At 37.4% G+C, this 21,306-nt stretch overlaps 1 protein-coding gene across 4 annotated transcripts in view; it reads right to left on the bottom strand.

Annotated features, from left to right (window-relative positions):
- The window catches only part of PAN3 (poly(A) specific ribonuclease subunit PAN3), a 93,740-nt gene extending 77,208 nt beyond the window's left edge, over nt 1-16,532 (bottom strand). For all 4 annotated transcript variants that reach the window (XM_026858366.1, XM_026858342.1, XM_026858360.1 and 1 more), the window contains exons 1-2: nt 16,398-16,532; nt 9,328-9,449 (exon numbers count right to left, since the gene is read on the bottom strand). In XM_026858366.1, coding sequence (XP_026714167.1) covers nt 9,328-9,449; nt 16,398-16,455 — 180 coding nt within the window. In that variant the 5' untranslated portion in view covers nt 16,456-16,532. The remainder of the gene's footprint in view (nt 1-9,327; nt 9,450-16,397) is intronic.
- Nucleotides 16,533-21,306: the final 4,774 nt, after the last annotated feature.

Below are 21,306 nucleotides of genomic sequence, written 5' to 3'. Positions count from 1 at the left end.
AAGGAGTCTCCCAGCCAATTTCCAGGCACTATTGAGCGGTGAAAAGGTTGGAAATCCCTTCAAATAGACAGTTTGCATGCAGCCTCTGCTTTACCAAGCAAGCATACACCAGCACAAACAGGCCTTTTTGTGCCAGCTGGCCCTAAGCATCAAGGAAGGTTTCCAGGCATGTTTAATTTAGTAGTCTAGACACGGACTAAGACTCGAAACTGATCACTGGAGTTGCTCTTTACACTTACACTTTTCCATGGCCAATCTCAATGTTGGTGGCAAAGGTCAAGAAGCTTACTAAATTATACTTCAATGCCACTTCATCTAATTCTTGACCAGTAAGATCAATATTCTGGAGTAAATTTGGTAAGAACAGAGGAGAACCAACAGAAGCTGGTATGTTATCCAATATAGTATAGCAAGTCAAGTTTCTCAACATTTGCAGCTTTCATACTATTACTGACTTCACCAGAAGCAGCAGCTTTTAATACTCTTATCTAAAAGAGCAAATAGATTGTGTAAAGTAAGTTCTGTGTGGAAAGCAAGTTGTAAATAAATAAATAAATAAATAAATATTAGCCTGCAGTAATTAGAAAAGTAACTTAGTAACTTGAATATCAAGATTTCATAAAATTTGGATACCTCAGCAGGTATCATCAAACATTACCCTTGCAACAACATGCTCAATCCCTCAATACTTTATTCCCCCATGTATTATTTCCATCATCTGTGCTCCTTTGCTACAGCAAACGTTCTACAGTCACTCAGGCTTCTCTGATACAACTCTTCATTCCATACAAGTACATAGTACTAGATGAAGCAGAACTATAGCACATGCAGATGTCCTAGAACAATACATAACATCCGTACATATGTAAATACTAAGTAAACTTTCAGCTTTTTCAAGACCTAAATGAGGAAAGCCATTTGCTACACTCTCTTTCCTGATTTTGATTCCAGGTATCTCACGTTCCTAAATACAGTGAACTGACACAATGTACCTCTCACCAAAAGGTTAGTGATCAACAATTAATTCTTTATACAGAAGGGATGCCTCTAGTGAAACAAAGTTCACCTATTTCTACAAAACAAGATTAACACTTTGGGAGACCCATACTAAATTAACAATCTTGTTAAGTTCAAGAATGTTCCTCCTCTGTCCACTATCATCAAAGTAAGAATAAGAATACATCAAAATAAATAATTTCTGGATTAGAGTAGTTTAACTATTCATATGTCATATTATTTCCATTACTTAGTCAGGAAGGGAAGTTAAATAGTTTTTCACAAATATTTGAAAAACAACCCTATAATCTATCCCTTCTTTTTCCACACTGATCCTTATAAGAGAAAAAGCTTTAGGAAAAAATTTCTTAAAGGGGACCTTTCAGTTTTGCACAAAATCGGTCCAGGTGTAGACAAAAATAGTGTTAATGTCTATTGATAACTCTCAGATTTTCATAACAATTTTAATTCAAAAGGTCTGTCAGAACAGGAATAAATATGGTATCAAGATCTGGGTTGGTACCAAAGGTGGTTAAGTGTATGGATTAAACTTGGAACCAAGCACTTTTATACCAATATTCTAGTACAGGAGCTAACATTCAATCAACAGACTTGCAATGTGAATAGGTGGCTGCAATGATGAAAATAGTGCTGATATGATCACTAAAAACATATAGTGCGTGCAAGACAGATTGCAACAGAACACTTTGTTCAGGATTCTGAAAGCAGTGTAAACAAAGCCTATAAACATCAATTGTGCTTTTACAAAATCAAGTCTCATTCAAGGTGCAAACATGTTTTACATGAACCAGGATTCTGAAAAACCAAAGCTTCTCTCACCAATCATGGACAGCTCTTGCTTTAACAACTGCTTGTAATCTGTACCTTGAATAAAGTTAAAAACCTTCACTTTACTCCTCACGATTTTTTTGTTTTGCTCACTTCTACTACATATGCACAAGCTTCTTACCTCAACATTATTCATAGAAGACCTGCACGTAATCAGCAAAGGATTTTTACACTTGTTGTAATATTAAAAATTGCTACCACACCCAAAAGCATTTTGTCTTAATGTAGGTTATTCCTGTATCTGAATTCTATCAAGTCCACCTGAAAATATCTTTAAAGAAAAAAAGAAAAGAAAACCCAAGTACTATATGTTACTGTATACGTTTTCCAGAAGGCAGTTTTGATTTTAAATAATGCTTCTCAATCTCTTCTAATGGTGCTGAACTATTTTTGTATGAAAAATATTCAATTTCAAGAAGAATGCAATCACAAAAACCTCAAACCCAAAGGATGAAAGCTCCAGAAAGGTAAGAGCAACCATTAACAGGAGAAGAAAATGAACTATTCATTCCTATTAAGCCTGCCAGGCAAGGCAAGCATGCACATATGAGAGCTTCAGACTTTTTTAGCACATCATGACTTTCACCATGTGGAAGTTTATATGTAAAGACAACTTTCCCATAATCAAGCACCACACCAATGTCACTCAGTTCCACATAAACTCTTTTGCTTTGCCTGCCTATTGCTATGATTTATTGAGGTTCTTTAAGCACTAGTTAAAATTCAACTAGGCTGACTGGCATACATCCTGCCCCTCTCCCTTTAAAGGGATTAAGAAGTTGTTTCTGTTCACATCTTAAAAGAAAGCTGCTGCAGAACAAAACTGTCACATTCATCCCTGTCCAAGGATTTAACCTGAGGCTTCAGCTTAAAATTCTTCCACTGTTGAACTTTCTACTAGTAACAAAATACACGCTCTTTAATTTCACAGACAAATCAAGAAATAAAGTTTTTTCAGAATACTGTGTTAATTCCTGAATATTCAAGCAATTAAGTTACAGGATGGGAATATACTCGTTCAGAAGTTTTTACTCTTTCTTCAAGCACCAGGATTAATCAAAGTAACTCATCTCCACTTAGAAAAAGACAGTGTGAAAAGATGCTGTGTCAAAAATGAAACTTTTGTCAAAGTGAATCATTATCTTACCTAAACATAAGGGAGCCTATTGCACACTAACATTTCCTATTCAGAACCACTGCAACTTAAGGTCTTTTAAAAAAAGTATTATATTCACACAGACTTTAAGGCAACACTGATAGCAGATCACCAGCACCACTGTAAAAATCATTTACATATTAGGTTCATATTTTAATAATAGTTTTGAGGATTAGATATTTCTCACAGACTCACAGAGAGGTTGTGGTAGGAAGAGACTTCTGGAAGCCAACTGATCCAGCCCTCCTGCTTGAGCAGGGCCACCTACAGCTGGTTGCCTAGGACCATGTCCAGACAGCTTTTGAGTATCTCCAAGGATGGAGACTCCTCCACTTCCCTGGGCAACCTGTGTAGCGCTAACACTCACAGTGAAAAAGTATTTCCTGGAGGTCAGAGGGAACCTCCTGTGTTTTAGTTTGTGCCCATTATCTCTGGTCCTGTCACTGGGCACCACTGAACAGAACCTGACTCCACACTCTTTGCAGCCTCCCTTTCAGATATATGTGCATGGATGACATTCCCAGAGCCTTCTCCAGGTCGAACAGTCCCAGCTCTCAGCCTTTTCTCACAAGAGAGATGCTCCAGTCCCCTCATCATCTCTGTGGTCTTTCACTGGACTCTCTTCAATATGTCCATGTCTCATGTACTGAGAAGCCCAACACTCCAGTGTGACTTCATCAGTGCTGAGCAGAGGGAAAGGATCACCTCGATTTCTTAGTAGTGCTTTACTTTACACAGCCCAGGATGCCATTCATCTTTTCAATACCTCCTTGGTGCAGTATGCTAGGAAGAGAAGTGTTACAAGAAATATTCCTATCTTCTAAGGTTATACACTACTTTGCCTTCACCCTTCAATGTTCAGCAGAGAAACACAAAATTATAGCCACACTTAAGTTTGCTTTGCTTTCATCTCCCTGCACTAAAGTATATAGTTACAAAATTCTCAAGATATAGGATGAATATAGCTTTGTTGTACACAATTAGATCTAATTTTACATCGCTTATGTTACAAGACATATCTTAAGTGAGGATTTTTGCTTTCTTCACCATTTCTCTTCCCCAAAATACCTAAAAGATGGCATTTGTTCCCTCTGTCTCCGTACTCCCCACCATAACCCTGGAAAATATGTACTTTCCTCAGGGTCATTCCTGTGCTAAGTGTGTTATCTCAAAATATTTTGTAGTATGTAACAAGCTATTATTTTCATCTTATTACTGCTCTACTGGAACTGTATTTTAGAATATTATTTTGTAATTTTTAGAATAAAGTTAATTACTCTATAAAAGAAGTGATCCTGCAAAAGATGATTGCGGTGTTGTCAGATTCTGTGACCTACAAAGGGTGATACCTTTTGCTTTCCTTTCTAAACAATCCAAAACTTGTCTTCAACAGTTAGCATATTTGGCACCATCTACAGCATGTCTCATTCACAAGTGTTTGAACTAAAGCAACTGGATTTCTTCAGAAAGCATTATGCAAACAACTGCATAATTTTATATTTAAAATAGCATGACTGTAGTTCCACTCAGTCTCAACAGTCAAAAATTGAAGACATTTACTAGCTTCTGTGCTATAAGGAAAGTTTTATTACTTGACTCTTGGCAGATGCAGCAATGGGAACAAAGGTCTTTGTGTTTGTTCAGCTGCAAGACTTTGAAGTGAGCATGGTCTCTACTTCTCAGGCTTTTCAAGAATGCTTAGCATGCCCATTAGCATGGTGAACGCAAGCAAGACCAATTCTTCTCCATTGCTTGGCTTTGCCAACATTAACACTGAAGACTGTTACCTCCTTTTTTATTTTGATCAGGGTGATGCACTGAAAAGTTGTGATTCTTACTTTCTACATAACCTACCTCTACATAAACCTCATCCCATCAAAATAAGGAAAACTGGATTCCTAGGAAGCAACATGTACCTTCTACTGTTCTACTACTGCTCTTACAACCAAATTGCTAAATTCTAATATGACACTAAAAGCTTTAACATCAAAATACTCCTCTGCCTCATCCTGCTATAATATCCTTTTAATATCCTAGCATAATACTACTAAAGCTCCTTTCTGCACCACCTGTGTCTTTGATCAAGCCACTTCCACAAGTCAAGGAGCAGCACTAATGCCAGAGGAACACAACTAGTTAGCCAAGTGGAACACACAGAGCTACTGAGCAAAGAGCCAAGCATCAGAGGCATTCCAGCCAGCCAGCTCCAGCCTCCTCACTGCTGGAAAGCCAAAAGCAATGAGCTGCTTCTTTAACCACACCTCTAACTGTATCTTGGCAGCTGCTTCTATGCCAAAAAGAAAAAGAACAGCTTCAAGGACAGCATGCAGCCTGTGGGCCATGTGTTGAGCAGGCATGCTCTGTTAGTAGTCAGAGAAGAGAAAACAGAAAATACACACTTTGATAAGATGGAATCCAATACTGCTAATTTAGTATTTAAAAGCACATGCAGGTTCAGGGAAGAAAAGACACATGAAACAAAATTGTATTATGGGAAAATACAAACCAATGAGAACAGGAGACAACAACAATCAATAGGAAACTAGTTAGCAACAACAGAAGAGGCCAACGGGGGGTCAATAAAAGGTTGGCTAACAGCAAAGTCCTTTGAGATGGGAGGAGTAGAAGGATGAGGCAAAGAGATTATTTTTCAGAAAGGAAGAAAAAAAAAAAGAATTAAAGCCATAGCTACTTCATACCTCTTCTGAACTGTATCACAGATTTTTACTCTTTTCCACTGCAAAATCAGCACTGCCATTAACTGCATCTTCACCACTAATCTAACCCCAATGAGATGTTCTAGATCTCATAAAATATTCGTCAACACATAAAAATGAAATCTCAGAGCCAAACACCTGTTCTGCAGAAATGTTGACCACTAGTCACCTACATTACTTATGATCAAAGCAGCATATCCCCTCTGCAATTCATCATGATGCAATTCATCTTTCCTTCCTTTCACTGCTTAACACCGTAACACAGGTTATGCACTGCACACAAAAGCCTGACAATTGCCAAACTTGGATATAGCTTTGCTTGAGGTAATTTGGCTCTTTTACATATGTGTTATGATAACCCAAATATACACAATCACATACTCTTTATAACAAACCTCAGTTTTACTTGTTGCACATGGCAAATACATTCTGGAGATTAATTAGGAATAGTCAAGACGACACATCCATGGAATCCCTGATGGTTACGTTGGAAGGCATCTAGGGACTAAAGTAAGAACTGCATAAAGATTATTTCATGGTAAAAGAAAACAAGCATTACCCAGAAGAGACTGACTTTGTCTTTGTTAGATTGAGGCCAGTTAAGCAACAACTTAGAACAAGCTTTCTCCAGGTGGTCATGAACTCCATTCCTCACCTTCCAGCTGTACAGGTTAGGTTCAAAAACTCTGGGGTCCCTACTTTGCCAGCACTGTTCGTTTTTGGGTGGGGTTTTTTTTTTTCGTTTAATTGCCATCCTTTTTCTTCCCATGTCTCTATAAAATGCAGACTAATTTCTTCTTTCATAAGGAAAGTATTCCACAAAGTTGGATGCAGTAACTGTAACCTGCACAGGAAAGCACACTGCCAACTAACAGTCTTCATGAGAAGGATGTGAACATCATGCAAAAGTAAGGCATGGAACTGTACAACGAACACTTAATCGACTATCAAATGGATGCTCATTACACAGGCACCACACATCTTGTGTCCTGAATAAGTCACACTTATAATTTTCCCACTGAAAAAATTAGACGTTATGAGGTATACATCTCAATATATAACCTCAAGGCTGCACTGGCAACTAAACTTAATATTTCTTATGATCAAGCAGTATCTTACTAGTGTTTTTCTAGCAGTGTGTTTATTTGCATGCTTGTACGATTGCCCTGGTTTAAAAAACAAGCTGAAAAAGGTTCCTTATATTGCATCACTGATGCATATATTTGTGAACTGCACAGATCCACTAGAAATTACTAAGTAACTCAGAAATGGAACTGATGTTATCATATGCAAAGCAAAACTGAGAGCTAATAAGGTATTTAACAGAAGACTTCTGATGTTTCATCAATAGCAGAACACTAAATTTTCAGTGTCTTTAGTTTGATTCAAGGATCTGAAGAGAAATAGGCACATGGATTTGTTCTCTCCACCCTACTTTGCCCCAGCTTTTCATTATGCCATCTTGTTTCTTTGTCCCAATTTCTGTGTATTTCCAGTCCCCATTTTGTGAGTGTCCCACCAGCACCTTCTCTCAGTTTCAGTCCTTTTGCTCAGCCTTTCCTAGTTCCTTATTCACTTATCTTCAGCTCAGTTTCTCTAAGCCCACAACATAAGTCTCTTTTCCCTTACACACCCTTCTGCTCCAGTTAACACAGATGCAGCTCTTTTTCATTACATACAGATCCACTTTCATGCTGCTTCAGTCTGAGGTGGAAGAAAAGGAAAGAGGGAAACGAAGCAGATCAGCATTCCTGCTTGGAGTTCAAGCAAGGCCTATGTTAGGCCAAAGCTGTAACTGCAAGAATGTATTCAAGCTGGAACATGCCAACGCAGACTACATCTTTGGGGAATTATCTAACATCTAGGAAGTCTCCAGTGGGTCTATACAAACCAGTTTTGCAAAGGTTTAATCAAGTGACAAAATCTGGGCAAATATTCAGAGAGCAAAAGGTATATCCCTTCACACAAACACCAATCTACCAACTTTAAAGTCTCTCTTCCAAACTATAAAATATTAGTATTATTTAAAGTAAAAGTCACTAAGATTTTTCCCTCACCTTGTTCTCCAAAGGGCTGAATGACATGGAAAAACGCATTCCAATTGGCTAAACTTTGTTAGTATGGACTTAATTTAGAAGCTGACACAATCAAAACAGACAGCATTACCAGCTTCACCTATGCAAACAAGAACTCTAAATCACATGATTCAAAGGAAAACAAACTCAATATAAGAATACTTTCTAAACCATAGTTTAATGTCTGTAATCACTTTCTCAATACTGATTAAATCCTTCAAAAGTAACTTCCTTTAGCCTCCAATGAGTAAGAGGCACATGAATTTCTTCTCTTTTCTCACAGAGAAACAATATGCCTTGACTGTAATCTCACAGGCATTAGTAGAGTATATAAAAATTCCATGTTCATTCATGTTAGATGCATGCTTAGTCTTTCTAGAATAAACAGTTATAATGAAAATTTGTGTTTAGAAAGACACCAGTGTTGCTGTAGAATGCAGTTTAAGGATACAAAACAATGATTTTGTGCTAAAAGGATAAAATCGTATGATCTCAGTGACAACCAAAATTTGTAACTTCCAGCTTCAGTAGTACACTCCGGAATCAGAGGATAAAATTTTTATTTTTAAATCATACATCACTGTCAGTGATAAACATTTCCATAGTTTTGCAATTCTGTTGAATTAGAAAATCCAGCCTTCTTGAAAACATGCAGTAAAAAGAGAAAAGAAAAAAGGGAACACACCTAATTATTTCCCACCTTTTGATGAGTTATTTTTCAATCCATAATACAGCCACAACTGAGATCAAAGTAAGCTCATAAGGAGAGTTTCCTTGATATAAAAGAAGAGAGTTGTTGTCAGGACTCAGTGCGAACTGTTTGACTTGCGCTCTCTTTCATTTACCAGAAACTGGTTTGTTAAACCTTGAGTACAGGGAAGACCATCTTCTTTTCAACTTTTAAAAAGCATAACATTTTGAGGGTATTATTATAGTAGTTCATGTGTTAATTCAATAGATACTCATTTAGGATTTAAATATGACAACCTTTTGGTGTAAATTTTGTATAACACTACCTACACAATAAATTCCACCTCATGAGAGTTCCTATGCTGACATCTGCAGAACACTGTAAAAACAAAACATTTCAAAATATTTAAATGTGAATTCAACATAACTGAATGCCACCAGAGACTAAGTTTACAAATTCTGAAACTTTTGCCTAGTAATTTACAGGTTTGACAGTTCACATTTTGCTACACTGACTTTGATCTTTGAAATATTTCAAAATCTATTTTTTTATATATTTAGTAAAAGTCTATCAAAATAAGCTATGAGCGTAAAAAGAAATCTAAGAACACATGGCAAAACCCAACACACCAGCTCAGGTAAGTGTCAATAAAAACAGGTTAATTTTAAAGCAATTATATTGTTTCATTTCCATTTACAAGATTTAAGTGAGTATATACTGTGTATATACTACAAGATGACACGTTACAGAAGGCTTCATTTTTCCTGCCTCTTGTATAGTTTTCCCTTCTTTGTGTAAGGCCAGCCAGAACTAAAAAACCACTACACAATCCACTGCTATTACCTGCATCATGGGATACTTTGTTTCAGCGGGACTTCCAAATCCATTTACGCCAATGAAGCTGGTGCTAAAGTAGGAATCTGTGAGACTAGCATCAGCTAATCCACTGCCATCTATTCCAGGAACTAAAAGAAAAAAGAAAAATGTTTCAGAAACAATTTCATTTACCATGTGTTTATTTGCTAATATCTCTTACCTATTTTTTTGGCAGGAGGAGAATAGGAAAAGGTAGGTAATACTGTATTTCAAACCTATCTTCTCAGAGAAACAACTAAAAACATATCAGTGCACAGAATGAAAAAGAAACTTTATGAAAGAGGTTGCTAAACAACTGCATATGCATCATGAAGTTATAGCACAAATGCAGAGACAGAAAATTGAAAAGCTTTGACAAAGACAATGAGGAGAAAGAACTTTAGAAGAAAGAACAACAAGGAAAGTAATGATATCAGAAAGAAAATAAATCAATTTTAAAAATGAGAAGGCAAGCTTATTAAAAAAAGCGCCCTATATTCTTGCATAACTATCTTGGAAATATATCTGTCTGGGTGAGTTTTTAACTGGATGTACTGGTTCTTTTAAAGGGTAACATAGAAAAATGTACATTTAAAAATATCTCAAGTCCTTTCACACAAATCACAAATATTTTACAAGCTTCCTTAAGAGCATAAGACTATTTTCATTATCTCATACTATCTCAATGTGGCAACAATTTCATGAAATGTGGCCAAAATAATCTTCTAGACTGAAAGCAAGTGTGAAGGATGTAAGAAGAAATTAATCCCTGTCTAGAAATAAGGGCCTTGACATACAAGTACAGCATTTTAACCACAAATAAATGAATTCAATACTATGAAACTACAAAGAACAATAAAACTCACTCATAATTAACACAAAACATTCCAGCAGGTATTACTTTGATTTAAAAAAAAGTTTACAATGATATACAAGCTGCAGTTCAAATTAAGCTTCCGCAAAAACACTCACAGCAAATTATAAAGACACTAATCAGTATGGCCAGGCCACTGCAAACCAACAGGCATGAGTAATCAGTAGCTCCCAAGGTAGGAAGGCACACATCCAACTCTAAAGAACATCCTGTACCAAACTATCCAACTTGAACTTCTGGGAGAACTCACAGCCAGCCAGTGACACCCGGAAACAACTTCCTGATCCTAATCCTCAAAGGAAATAAAATGCAACTCTGCGCAGAGCTAAAGGAATGCAGATCATAACCACTAAAATTTCATCAGAATGGGAATTTTCCCTCCAAAAGACTACATAACCTGGTAAGCCATTTCCATGCTGTAGGCACAGGAAACAGCAAAAGAAGTACAGCCAGATGAAATCATAGGAAGGGCTGAAAGAGAAAAATGACTAGCAGCATCCATACTACAAGACTGATGGAAACACTGCCCAGCTGCACTCCCTGAGACCAGAGCTGTATGAACTAGCAGACTAGGGGTAACACCAACAGCACCTCAAATGGAAAGCTGTATGTGAGAAAGATCAAGTAAACAGAATACCTCGGTGGCAATACATATCACCTTCGCAAGAGAAAAAGATTCTTAAAAGCATTGCTGTCAAATCTTGAACATTATCTGTATACTCTGCAGGTTTGAGGGAGACACATAAGGAACTTTAAAGATGCTAATTACTAATGAATTGCAACATGAGTTTTTCTTTAAAAGTTTTAAAAGATAGCTAAGAGAATAAGAAAATAAAACTCCATCCACTATCCATGCCCTAGATCCTCCTTCATATTTGCAAAGGAGCAGCCACATAGAAACTTCAGAAGTCCTCTTGCTATAGCCCTAAAAAGGAAAAAGCTTTTTAAGTTTGTCTTTTAAACATCTGTCCCTCTTTTGCTTTCACTTAGGAAATTTACATTCAAAAGCCTAAGAAAAGTATTTTATGGTTGAACTATTGTATCAGGGAAAGTATTAATGTCCGCAGTAACATCAATTACTGTCTTCATCCTACCTACTACAGTCAGTCCCTAACTCACACTATGAAGGTTAAAATGTTAAACACAATCATTTTCTGGCATCATGAAATATACTAGGACTCATTCATACACTGAAACAAAAAGATAGCAAATCAATTTTTAATTATGAGTAGTTTCAGTCTAGTTTGTCCATAAATTATTCAAGGTTCACACTACTGTTTTTATTTATTTAAAAAATGCATTTCCAATATGGCTTTCTCTGCCTGCATTTCACCCATTATCAAAAACTGCTGTAGTTTTTATGCTACATTTTGACTGTAAAAGACCAAGAAAAACTGTTTCATTTCCAGGAACAACATCACTTCAAGGTATACCATATCATTTCAGCAGAATTATCTGCCATTTCATCTTATACTTCTGTCAGAAACTCCAAATTCTATCCAATTTTTAACAAACTAGCAAGCAACTCCCTCAGATTACATCATCAGCTTTACAAAGCCTTCAGCCTTTGTTGAGGAATTAAGTAACAGCCAATTCTTTCCACCTCTCCCACTGCTCCTCACTACCGTATAGTCAATGTGAGAACCCACATACCTTCATTTCTCTGTTGGATAGATACAGTTAATGCGCAGAATACTTAAAACTGGAAAGAGGCAAGTGGCAGCTTTCAGGTTTCACCACATTCAGCAGCAATGTATCCTCTGCATGAAGAAACCCCAGAGCTGACCTCCAATAATTCAAGACACCTGATACAGCTGCAGTTACCCAAACAAAGCACTGGAGTCAGTACAGGTAGGCTTGCTAGCGCACAAATACTGCACCAGGTTCTCTGCTCCTGCCCTGGCTGAAGCATCCTCAGCATCAGGCAGCTCAAGCTGCAAGCAGAAGCAGGCTTTGGGCAGCAAGCCCAGAGCTGAGCAAGGCTGAGGATGCCACCAAGAATCATGAAGTTGATCTTTAACACTGCTCAAACACTGTTGCCTTTCCACTGCTAGTATTTGCTAAACTAGCCAATCCAAACCACTTAAAGCTGCTCAAAGCTACAATTTAGGCTTTCTGTTGGTACACCAACCTGAGCACTCCAGAAAGCAAAAGCTACTCCAGAACATTTTCTTTTATCTAGCTGTATGAAGATTATCTCTCTCCTGAAGTGGTTTGGCCATGCTGATCAGCCTCTTTGTGGGGTTACCACAAATTGCTGTACTCCAGAGCTGATCCACCATCATACCACTGAATTCTACTGGTGTTCCATCTGCTTCACTAACAACAGAAATTTCAGGGTGGCTTTCAGCTATGAGGCTTTCTATTGTTCTCTTTCAAACATTCTGAAAACACACCTCTAGCTAAGGGACCAAGACCACAAGAAAACACACTCCACAGGAACAATCAAAATAAAACCATCAGAAAGTAAGCTCACTGGACCAGAGGAAAGTTTTCTTGGCAGTAGCTCATATTTGGAACAGAATGCTCTGTAAGTGGTAAGTACAACTACTGTCTTCAGGAGAAAACTCAGTAGTAGTTTCCTTAAACTAACTTCTCTATAGTAATAAGCAAGAAAATCAAGACCAGCAAAGACGTAGCTTACACAGGTATAAAGAAAAAGTAAATCCTACATTTCCTACAGAACCAAAAAAGTGCTCACTACACACTTCATTTCTGTTCAAAGAAAGGACATTCAGCTGTTACAGTGATGAAAGCTCAGCAAATACCTAAACAGCTAAGGCAGTTTTACTGTATTTGGCACCTGGCCTTCTCCATAAGTAGTAGAAGGCTTTTATCCTCCTTCTGCGAAACATTTGGCAAACCATAAATTCTCACTTGCTTCTGGAAGACCACAGTAGTTCAGAGCATGAAAAAAGGAAAGTGATTTATCATAAGCAATCCATAGGAGACTGGTCTTCAGAAGTGGGCACACTTCACCACATGAGCAGTGTGGTTGTTTTGTTTTGTTTTTTTGGTTTTTTTTTTTTAAAAAAAAAAAAGCCCAAAATGAAAAGTGACAGAAGATCCTAGTCCTTATAAAGTTTTTATACTCATGTGTTTCTTAATTTACATCAGTCCCTGCATTCACATTCAATTTGTCTGTTCAGATCTTTCCTACATAACAATTGCAATCATGCACTTTCAAACACTCTGCATGCAATGCTATCAGAATGACAAATAGAAAACTACTTCTGAGGTTTATGTCTTTTTTAAAGCCTTGATTATAACTTTAGGTAAGTAAGTTTAGACAATAATTTTAAGAAAGTCTTGAATTGGCTATTTTTGTCAAAGGAACATGCCCTTCCATTTTGTAACTGCACTATCCACGCATTGAAGTTCACATTTTCAACAGACTCTTCCTTGGAGAGAAGCAGTAACTTCCTTATATAAGTAGAAAGGTTGACTAGGCAGGTCTGAGAAGAAAAGATGGATGTGCGAGGGAACAACTAGGAATCAATCCAGTGGGGAAAAAAAACGCTAACACGTTACATAAGCACATATGTGAAAACAAGAAGAAATTTCTAAATTCCATCAATATTAAAGCCAGAAGTTACATACCCCAGCAGTTCTGGAAAGAAATTAAATAAAACATCTTGAGAAATTCAGAAGACATTTTCTACTTTTCATACACACATTATCTAATAATTTTTGCTTGGTGAGTAACACTGCAGCTTAATGTGACAACTGCAATTAAAAATAAATATCTTCTTATATAATTCTTCTCCCACAGAATTTTAGCAGAAAGTAGGCTTCCCGTCAGATGCAGGCACCAAAGAGAAAAAAACATGATAGCTATTTTTGCCTTACTTATTACAAAGCCATTTTTCAGGAACAAAGGATCTCATCAGAGCTTAAGTGCTTGAGTACTACTGTAATGAACTCAATACACATGCTTCAACAGAATCAGTGGGTTTCAGTTGGTTTTAGTTTAATGCTCATCCTGTCTAATACTAACACTATCTGAATACTAATACTATGAAAAGATGGCGTTTCCGATATTTTCATTCTAACATTTTACTAACCAGTAAACAAATACTGCAATATCCTATACTGCTTCTTTTAAACTTAATACCAGCAGTGACCATCTCAGAAACTGTTTTTAACATTAAAAAAGGATTCTTTACAGTAATGTAATATATTGCCCCAAAAAGAAATGGGCTGAAGTAAGATCAAAACAGAGGGTTTTTTATGTATTTTTCAAAACAATTTAAAGATTTCTGGATTTATGGATTGAAATAATTCATTTTGCTATTATCAGTGCTTAAAAACCTGTGCTACAATTATTTGTTTTTATGCTGGGAAAAAGCTCATACCTAGAAGAAATTTTGATTTAAACTCCTAGCACAATTACAGTGCAGGCATTTTTCATCTCAACACAGCTTGGTAAACTGAAGCATAAGTTCATCGCATACATGTGCATAGAAAAGACAAGGTGTTATCTCATGTACATATAAAGCAGTAAAAACTACAGTGCTGTACTCCAGTGGAATTTTACACAGAGATAGCTATTCTAATATTGAGACAAGAACAGTAAAACTTTTATACAAAGTCTATCTATGGCAAGTCGTTTAAGACTTGTCTCCTTTTAGTCTCCTAGAAGCTCTGAGGTGTCAGAGGAGTTTATGCTTGTCCTACTTTGGTTTGTACTGACATGTTTGTATCAGGAAATAATCCAGTGCTTGAGGTGCTAGCCTCACTTGTACACCTCTCAAACAGTTCACAAGCACTATACATACTAGCATGTGCATGTCAGTATCGCTTTCTCTATGGTGCCACTACAGTTGCAACTTGCTAGGGAAAGTTGATTCTCCAGTATTTTTATGCCTCTCTCATTTAATGCAACGTTTTTCAAATGGAGACAAGGAATCACTGAAATAATGACGACACAGTGAACGACACCCCCAGGCATGAGAGGCAAAAGGAGAAGCACAAGCCTGGGTTAGGATGCCCTGACGGAGAGTGCAGTTGGAGGGCAGACAGCACAAACGAACCAAGCTGGCTGAAAAGCAAAACAGTTTGGGAAATGCTGCCTTATTTACAAACACTCCCACTAGGCGATGAGATATTCATGGGCAAGCAAAGGAAAACAGCAATATTTACCATAATATTAAATGAACTGGGCTGTCTTCTGGTTTTGAGGTGTTTTTTTTTAAATTTATCTCACATATCATAGAAACATCTGATACGGACTGAAAAAAAAGGGTAGGTGCCATCCTTTTGCTCTGTAAAAATCTCAGTACAGATTCTAGAGCAGCAGGACTCCTTATCATGGACCAAGTCCAAAAGCACTGTGATAATACAAATTAAAATTTATACTTTTTCAACAGAGCCATCAGAACTACTCTGTTATCAGAAACAACAATTCAAAGTAATGCAATTACTTAATATCATGGCTTTCAGAGCTTGCTCACTCCAAAAGCTTTCACAATTCCTAATACATTGGATCAAATGATTCAATAAACTGCATGGGGGGGGATAAAATAGTTGTGTGGAACATGTGCAGATAACCTGAACAGAACATTAGGATATTTTTCACAGCAGTGAGGGAGAATGCATAAAAGCAAGGAAAGGTCTCCCTGCCAGTTGCATCAGCATTAGACCAACTGAAGTTGAGGGAAGCTACCCACTGACTACAGGAACTGCATATCACATAACCAGCCTGACAACAACTTGTACAATGCATGTCTCCACTCTCACTTTCATATATCTGTACTTTGTTTCTATTCTCAAATTAAAAAGAAAAAAAGTCAGGAGTAAAAGGAAGCAAATTAAAAAATACAAATAAGTTCTAAGCACAAAATACCTTTGAAGATCAAACAGAACAATCACATAATCAGAACTTAAAATTTTAACTCCTGAAAGACCAATGGAACAAACATACACGTGCGCACACACACATAAAGCATGATCTACTCTTAACTCCGATACACAGTGATTCACCACACCATTTTTCTGGTGGTGTAATGCATTACATCTTTACTAGAAAGCAACAGATCAGGAAAACATCAGCCACATCAGCTTACTATCTAAATCCCTCCACTGACCCCCTTTTCATCAGCTGTCTCACAACCGAGAGTGTTTTCTGCTTTTGAGGCTCTACAGAAGTGCTTCTGCCTATGTTTATCACCCCATCCTCACTTACCATTTGTCCACTTTTCCCGCAGCAGTCTAAATTTGCTTCTAGGTGGTTCCTTACACATGGAACTCTTTCTGAGCTGGTCCCCAAGGTCACTATTTTCTGGGCATTCAAATCCTTCCTGAAGGCCCACTCCTACAGTGATACCTACAAAAAATCAGTTATCTAATACCTGCTAGATGGAAACTAATTGGGGATGCTCTGTATCTTAAAAAACATTATCAAAACTTCAAATTATTAAGATATAGCATATAGTTTGCTCACATAACATAACTATCCCACACACACACTCCTTTTCATTTTTTTGCTTTTGAAGCAGAAAAAACAATTACAACAGTAACAGTGCTTTCTTTACATTCTTCCAATACCCAACACAGGGTGGGTACTACCAGAAACAAATAGTTACCAGTATTCCTCAGGTATCTGTAACTCCTGTGGAATATCTGGACTTTGAATGATTTCCATACAATAAGGAAAAACCCACAAAGCATATAAACAGATACAACCAAAGCCAATTAATAGTGTAATTTTTTTGTTTCATATGCTAATACTGCCCTTCAAAATCCCATAAAAATTTGCAGATTGAGGAATGTTTCCTTTCCTCCTTTTTCCTTAGCCCCCAATTTCATTTCCACATGAAACATGTCAAAGTGAAAAAAAAAAAAACATGTCTATAATTTCCTGGTTTCTGGAGCTGACATATGAGACAAAGTGATTAAGTAAAATCAGTAATTTTCATTTTCTCCCACGCATCTCTAACTGGTTATTGTTTTTACTCTTCAATTCTCAATTGTCTCTGTCTCCAAATGTCCCAAATGTCTCTTCAATTCTCAGAATTGTCTTCCTATTTCTTAGAAATATTCAGAGCAAAACAAGATTAAAATTGTATCATTTATCAACTCCCAGAAAAGGCATCAGAAAACCTAAAAGGAGAAACATGTCTCTAAAAAGAAAAGTGAGGTATACAACAACTAATCCAGCATCACTTGCAAAAAGTACAAACAGGTTTGGAAGAAGAATTCTCAACCATACACCTTTACTATAATACCTATTTTCTGCATACAAAGAATCAACACCAAGGGGAAAGTGACCAGTATGTGACATACCACAACTATATTTATATTTAAAAGTCTGAGATAACTGTCTGTTTCTAAATACTTTAAGCTGTAAATACTGAAATGCTACCAAAAAATAAGAAAAAAACATATTTAGAATAATCCTAACCATTGTTTCATTGCATTAAAAAGTGTAATCCAGCAGATTACCTTTAGTACCTGTTTTGCTGAATAGATTATCTTTCCATTTTTTGTATATCCACCGCTTCATTTTGTTTAAAAAGGAACTTAAACACCTTCTAAAAAGCATAAAATATATACATGTATAGGTCTTTCCACTCCAAGCCTAGCATATTTCTGGATTTCACAAAACTGTAATGCTCACTAAGCTAACCACCAAGAGATTGCATACAGAGTTGCCACAGGGGTGGCCACTATCCACTACTGCTATGACTGGCTGCATAACACGCAGATGGGGTGGATTGTGAAAAAAAGCTATGTTTTCATTAGGCTAATCCAATGCAATCCAAGCCTTGATGTCCCTTTCCACCTTCTCACAGGCTAGCAACAAAGTCTATTCACAGACAGGCTTCCTCAGCACCCATGGAGAAACAGGAAAGTATCACGGGCATCTCACAGAAACACAGGCCTATATTTCAACTACAGATTTTCTAGGCCTTTGAGAAAGGTCTTCTGGTAAAGAACCAGGTGAAAATATCTCAGGAAGAGAGGGTGAGCTGACCTCTAGCATGGGGAATCTCAGGCAGCAGCAGCACTTCTGCCGTGGCCAGCTCCACGGACATCAGCACCCACTCACCCACCCACCGATGCTGCTGCGCAGGGTCCCAAGAGCACCTGGAGCTCCTCAGCTCAATGCCTCAGTGGTTTGGTCATATTTATAGGAATCAAAGACAAGATGAAAGAAAGAGTGACTGCTATGTATCTTATACTTTATGGAAAAATGCGTGGTGGAAGTTAAGAAATGTTCAGAGCCATACCTCAGCTTGTATCTATTCATACATGAGGTCTATATGCAAAAGAATATTACATCTGTTAAACTATCAAAAGCTAACAAATACAATTGCAGTTTCCTGTGCAACTTGTCCAACTTTTTACAGACATGACACATTTTAATACCGTGATGACATTTTTCTCTAGATCCTGCCTCACACAGCGTCAAGGGACAGCGCCCTAGGAATGAGCCAGCAGCATGCAGCAAAGCAGACTGACAGTTTGTGTTTTACAGAAGTTGGGAAGTGCCAGAGAGGACAGCAGATACAAGGGAAATTTTTCACACTGTTATGCTCCCTACCCATCCTGCCTTGGACTATTCCTTAAAAATCTTACTAATCAATCCTATCTTTTTACCTAAATGATGAGTGACAGTCATTTCCCCACCTCTGCCCCCTGTAGAGACTTCTCAGATTTGGTACTAGTCCACTGCTCCTTTCTGGGCTGACACATGGGACATAGGTCAATTAGAAAAGCAGCATGTGCAGATTTTAGCAGCTAAGAAATCTAGAGAAAACTTTCTTCTATTTTTTTCTTTACCCTTTTTATGTTACAGAGGTCCTACACGAAAAGGATTTTTTTTTTTTTTTTCAAATCAAACTTTAGACAGGTAATACCAATTGTGTTTCCTATTTTGTAGACAGTCAGCTGGCCACCTTATGTATGGCAGGTGAACCACACAGAAGGCTGAGCACTCACAGCTCTGGGGGGAGAAGTAGGAATGGTGCTTTAAACACATGTGCTCCAAATGTTAAGCAGTTTGGAGGTGGGGGGCAGCAGTGCTAGCTTCTGAGAGCAGGCAGAGCTCATTGGCATGGTCAGTCTCATTTCCCAAGATCATAAAAAGCCACATTTAGCCCACTACCTCATCTTTGACACTGAACGGCAGTGGATATGTTGACAAGAGCATAAGCATGAGGCAAGGATAAAGCAGGATTTCCCCAGCAGGCTCTCAGCCATATGTAGGGAAAGATGAGTCTGATTCAGAGATGATTTTTTCCTCATTTAATAATCTCATGTAGAGTTTTCTTCCAAGAATATTGGATCACTTCTGGAATCCCTGTCAGATGTTTGTATCCAAAATATCTATGGCACAGAATGAACTTCCTGGTCAGCTCTGAGGATGTCACCTGCTCATTCTACTTCATACTCTCATACTGAAATACTTCTGCACTGGAATATTTCTTGTATTTTCATCGTTCATCTTCTCCTTATCACCCAATGTCGTGAAAATAAGTCGGTATTTGGTGAGCTTTTGCGATTACCACAGAAAAACCTATAAGTAAATTAATAATCCTGTACTCAAAGCAGGATTAGAGTAGCATGCATGTTAGAATAAGGCACTGACCCACTTTAAACAATAAATAGGACTACACAGTTAATTACTCAATGAGCATTATCTGCTTCTGTTCACTGAATGAGGCTGGGGTCCAGTCAGGAAGACATAAGAGAAGGTGACATCCACAGCCACATAACTGAAGACTACCAAATACTTTTGAATTAGGGAAAACAGTCAGTGAGATTGTACAGGTGGGTGACTTTCAGTAATTCCCAACTTCATGTTCTTTACCTCAGAACTTTATTATTTGATACAACTTTGTGTACTACTGCCTACATTCACAGAAATAAAACTTACATTCCACCCACTTGGAAATCATACTGTTAACACTATGGGTCATCAATAAGGTAAGGATTTTAGGTATTAGCTTGTCAGTATCTATACAATCAACTCCAGATTTTGAACAACTATTATCTTGTATGTTTCACAAATGTACACCAAAACAAGGAAGCTTAGAAGTGAGACTGGGCCCTTTCCCTGGCTATTCCACTTTAACTTCTCTCTCCTTCCTTTACTTGCTCTTTATTCCTCATCTCCTTCCTGTAAGATCTTCTTCTACCAGACCAAGCTTTTGCCTCCTATAACTTCATATGAGGTGGGGGTTTCCCAGTACATAATCACTGATAACACTGGAGTGGGTTTGTCCATTCTTGGTGCCCTCACTCCTCACAATGAGTGGAATTACAGACAGCTCTACATAGTTTTAAACCTTGACACATCCAAAGAGAAGCAAGTTTTTCAAATAATTTAACTGCTCAGCAGTATCAACCTCTGAGCACACACAAATTCTGAGGGTTTTTTCGTAGATTTAGGGCTTGAGCAAATTCTGAATCTCTTTCTTATAAGAACAGCCCTAATATAGGAGGTTTTACACCCAAGCCAAACTATGAACCTTCTTCCCAAGACTGAATCCCCTTAGGTTTATATATTTTAGTGATTTCCTTTTGCACAAGGAAAAAAAAATGTGTATTTTGTACCTAACTCCGTCCAAAAGAAAAATAACAAAGATCAACTTATCACTACTGAATCTCTCCAAGATGTATCTACCTGTAAAGAAAAAAAAAAAAAGTGCCAAGACTTCAGCGTGAACAACTGAAGTTTAACAAAATGATCAAAATCTGGAAATAGCGTCTTTCACTAGAAAGTATTAAGCAATTTTATAGGCTCCTCCTGGAAGAGTAGACATAACAGTGCTGTGTTAATGTAAGACACTGACAAGCTACCAACTACAGAGATAATACTGCTCAGTGGCACAAGCTCACCACACCTAGCAAGACAGCAGTTCCTGAAACACGCATCAAGCACTAAAAAGCTATATACAGGACGTTCAGCATGGTTGCATCTTAATTTCAGAAAAAATATGGTTGTGACCATTTAGTAGTTGAGACATTTAATGTAAACGAATGCCAGGTTTATGACAGAAATCAATAATGCAACCAAGCTTAAAATACTCATTTAAAGGGGTATGACTTTCTGAAGGAGCATCTTTTCCTAGCTGTCAAGTGATGCT

The sequence above is a fragment of the Athene cunicularia genome (assembly GCF_003259725.1).
Source record: "Athene cunicularia isolate RWA chromosome 1 unlocalized genomic scaffold, athCun1 chr1_part1, whole genome shotgun sequence".
In the NCBI taxonomy this organism is placed as follows: Eukaryota; Metazoa; Chordata; class Aves; order Strigiformes; family Strigidae; genus Athene; species Athene cunicularia.
Note: the sequence above shows the minus strand (reverse complement) of the source record. Positions and strands in the feature narration are given on the sequence as shown.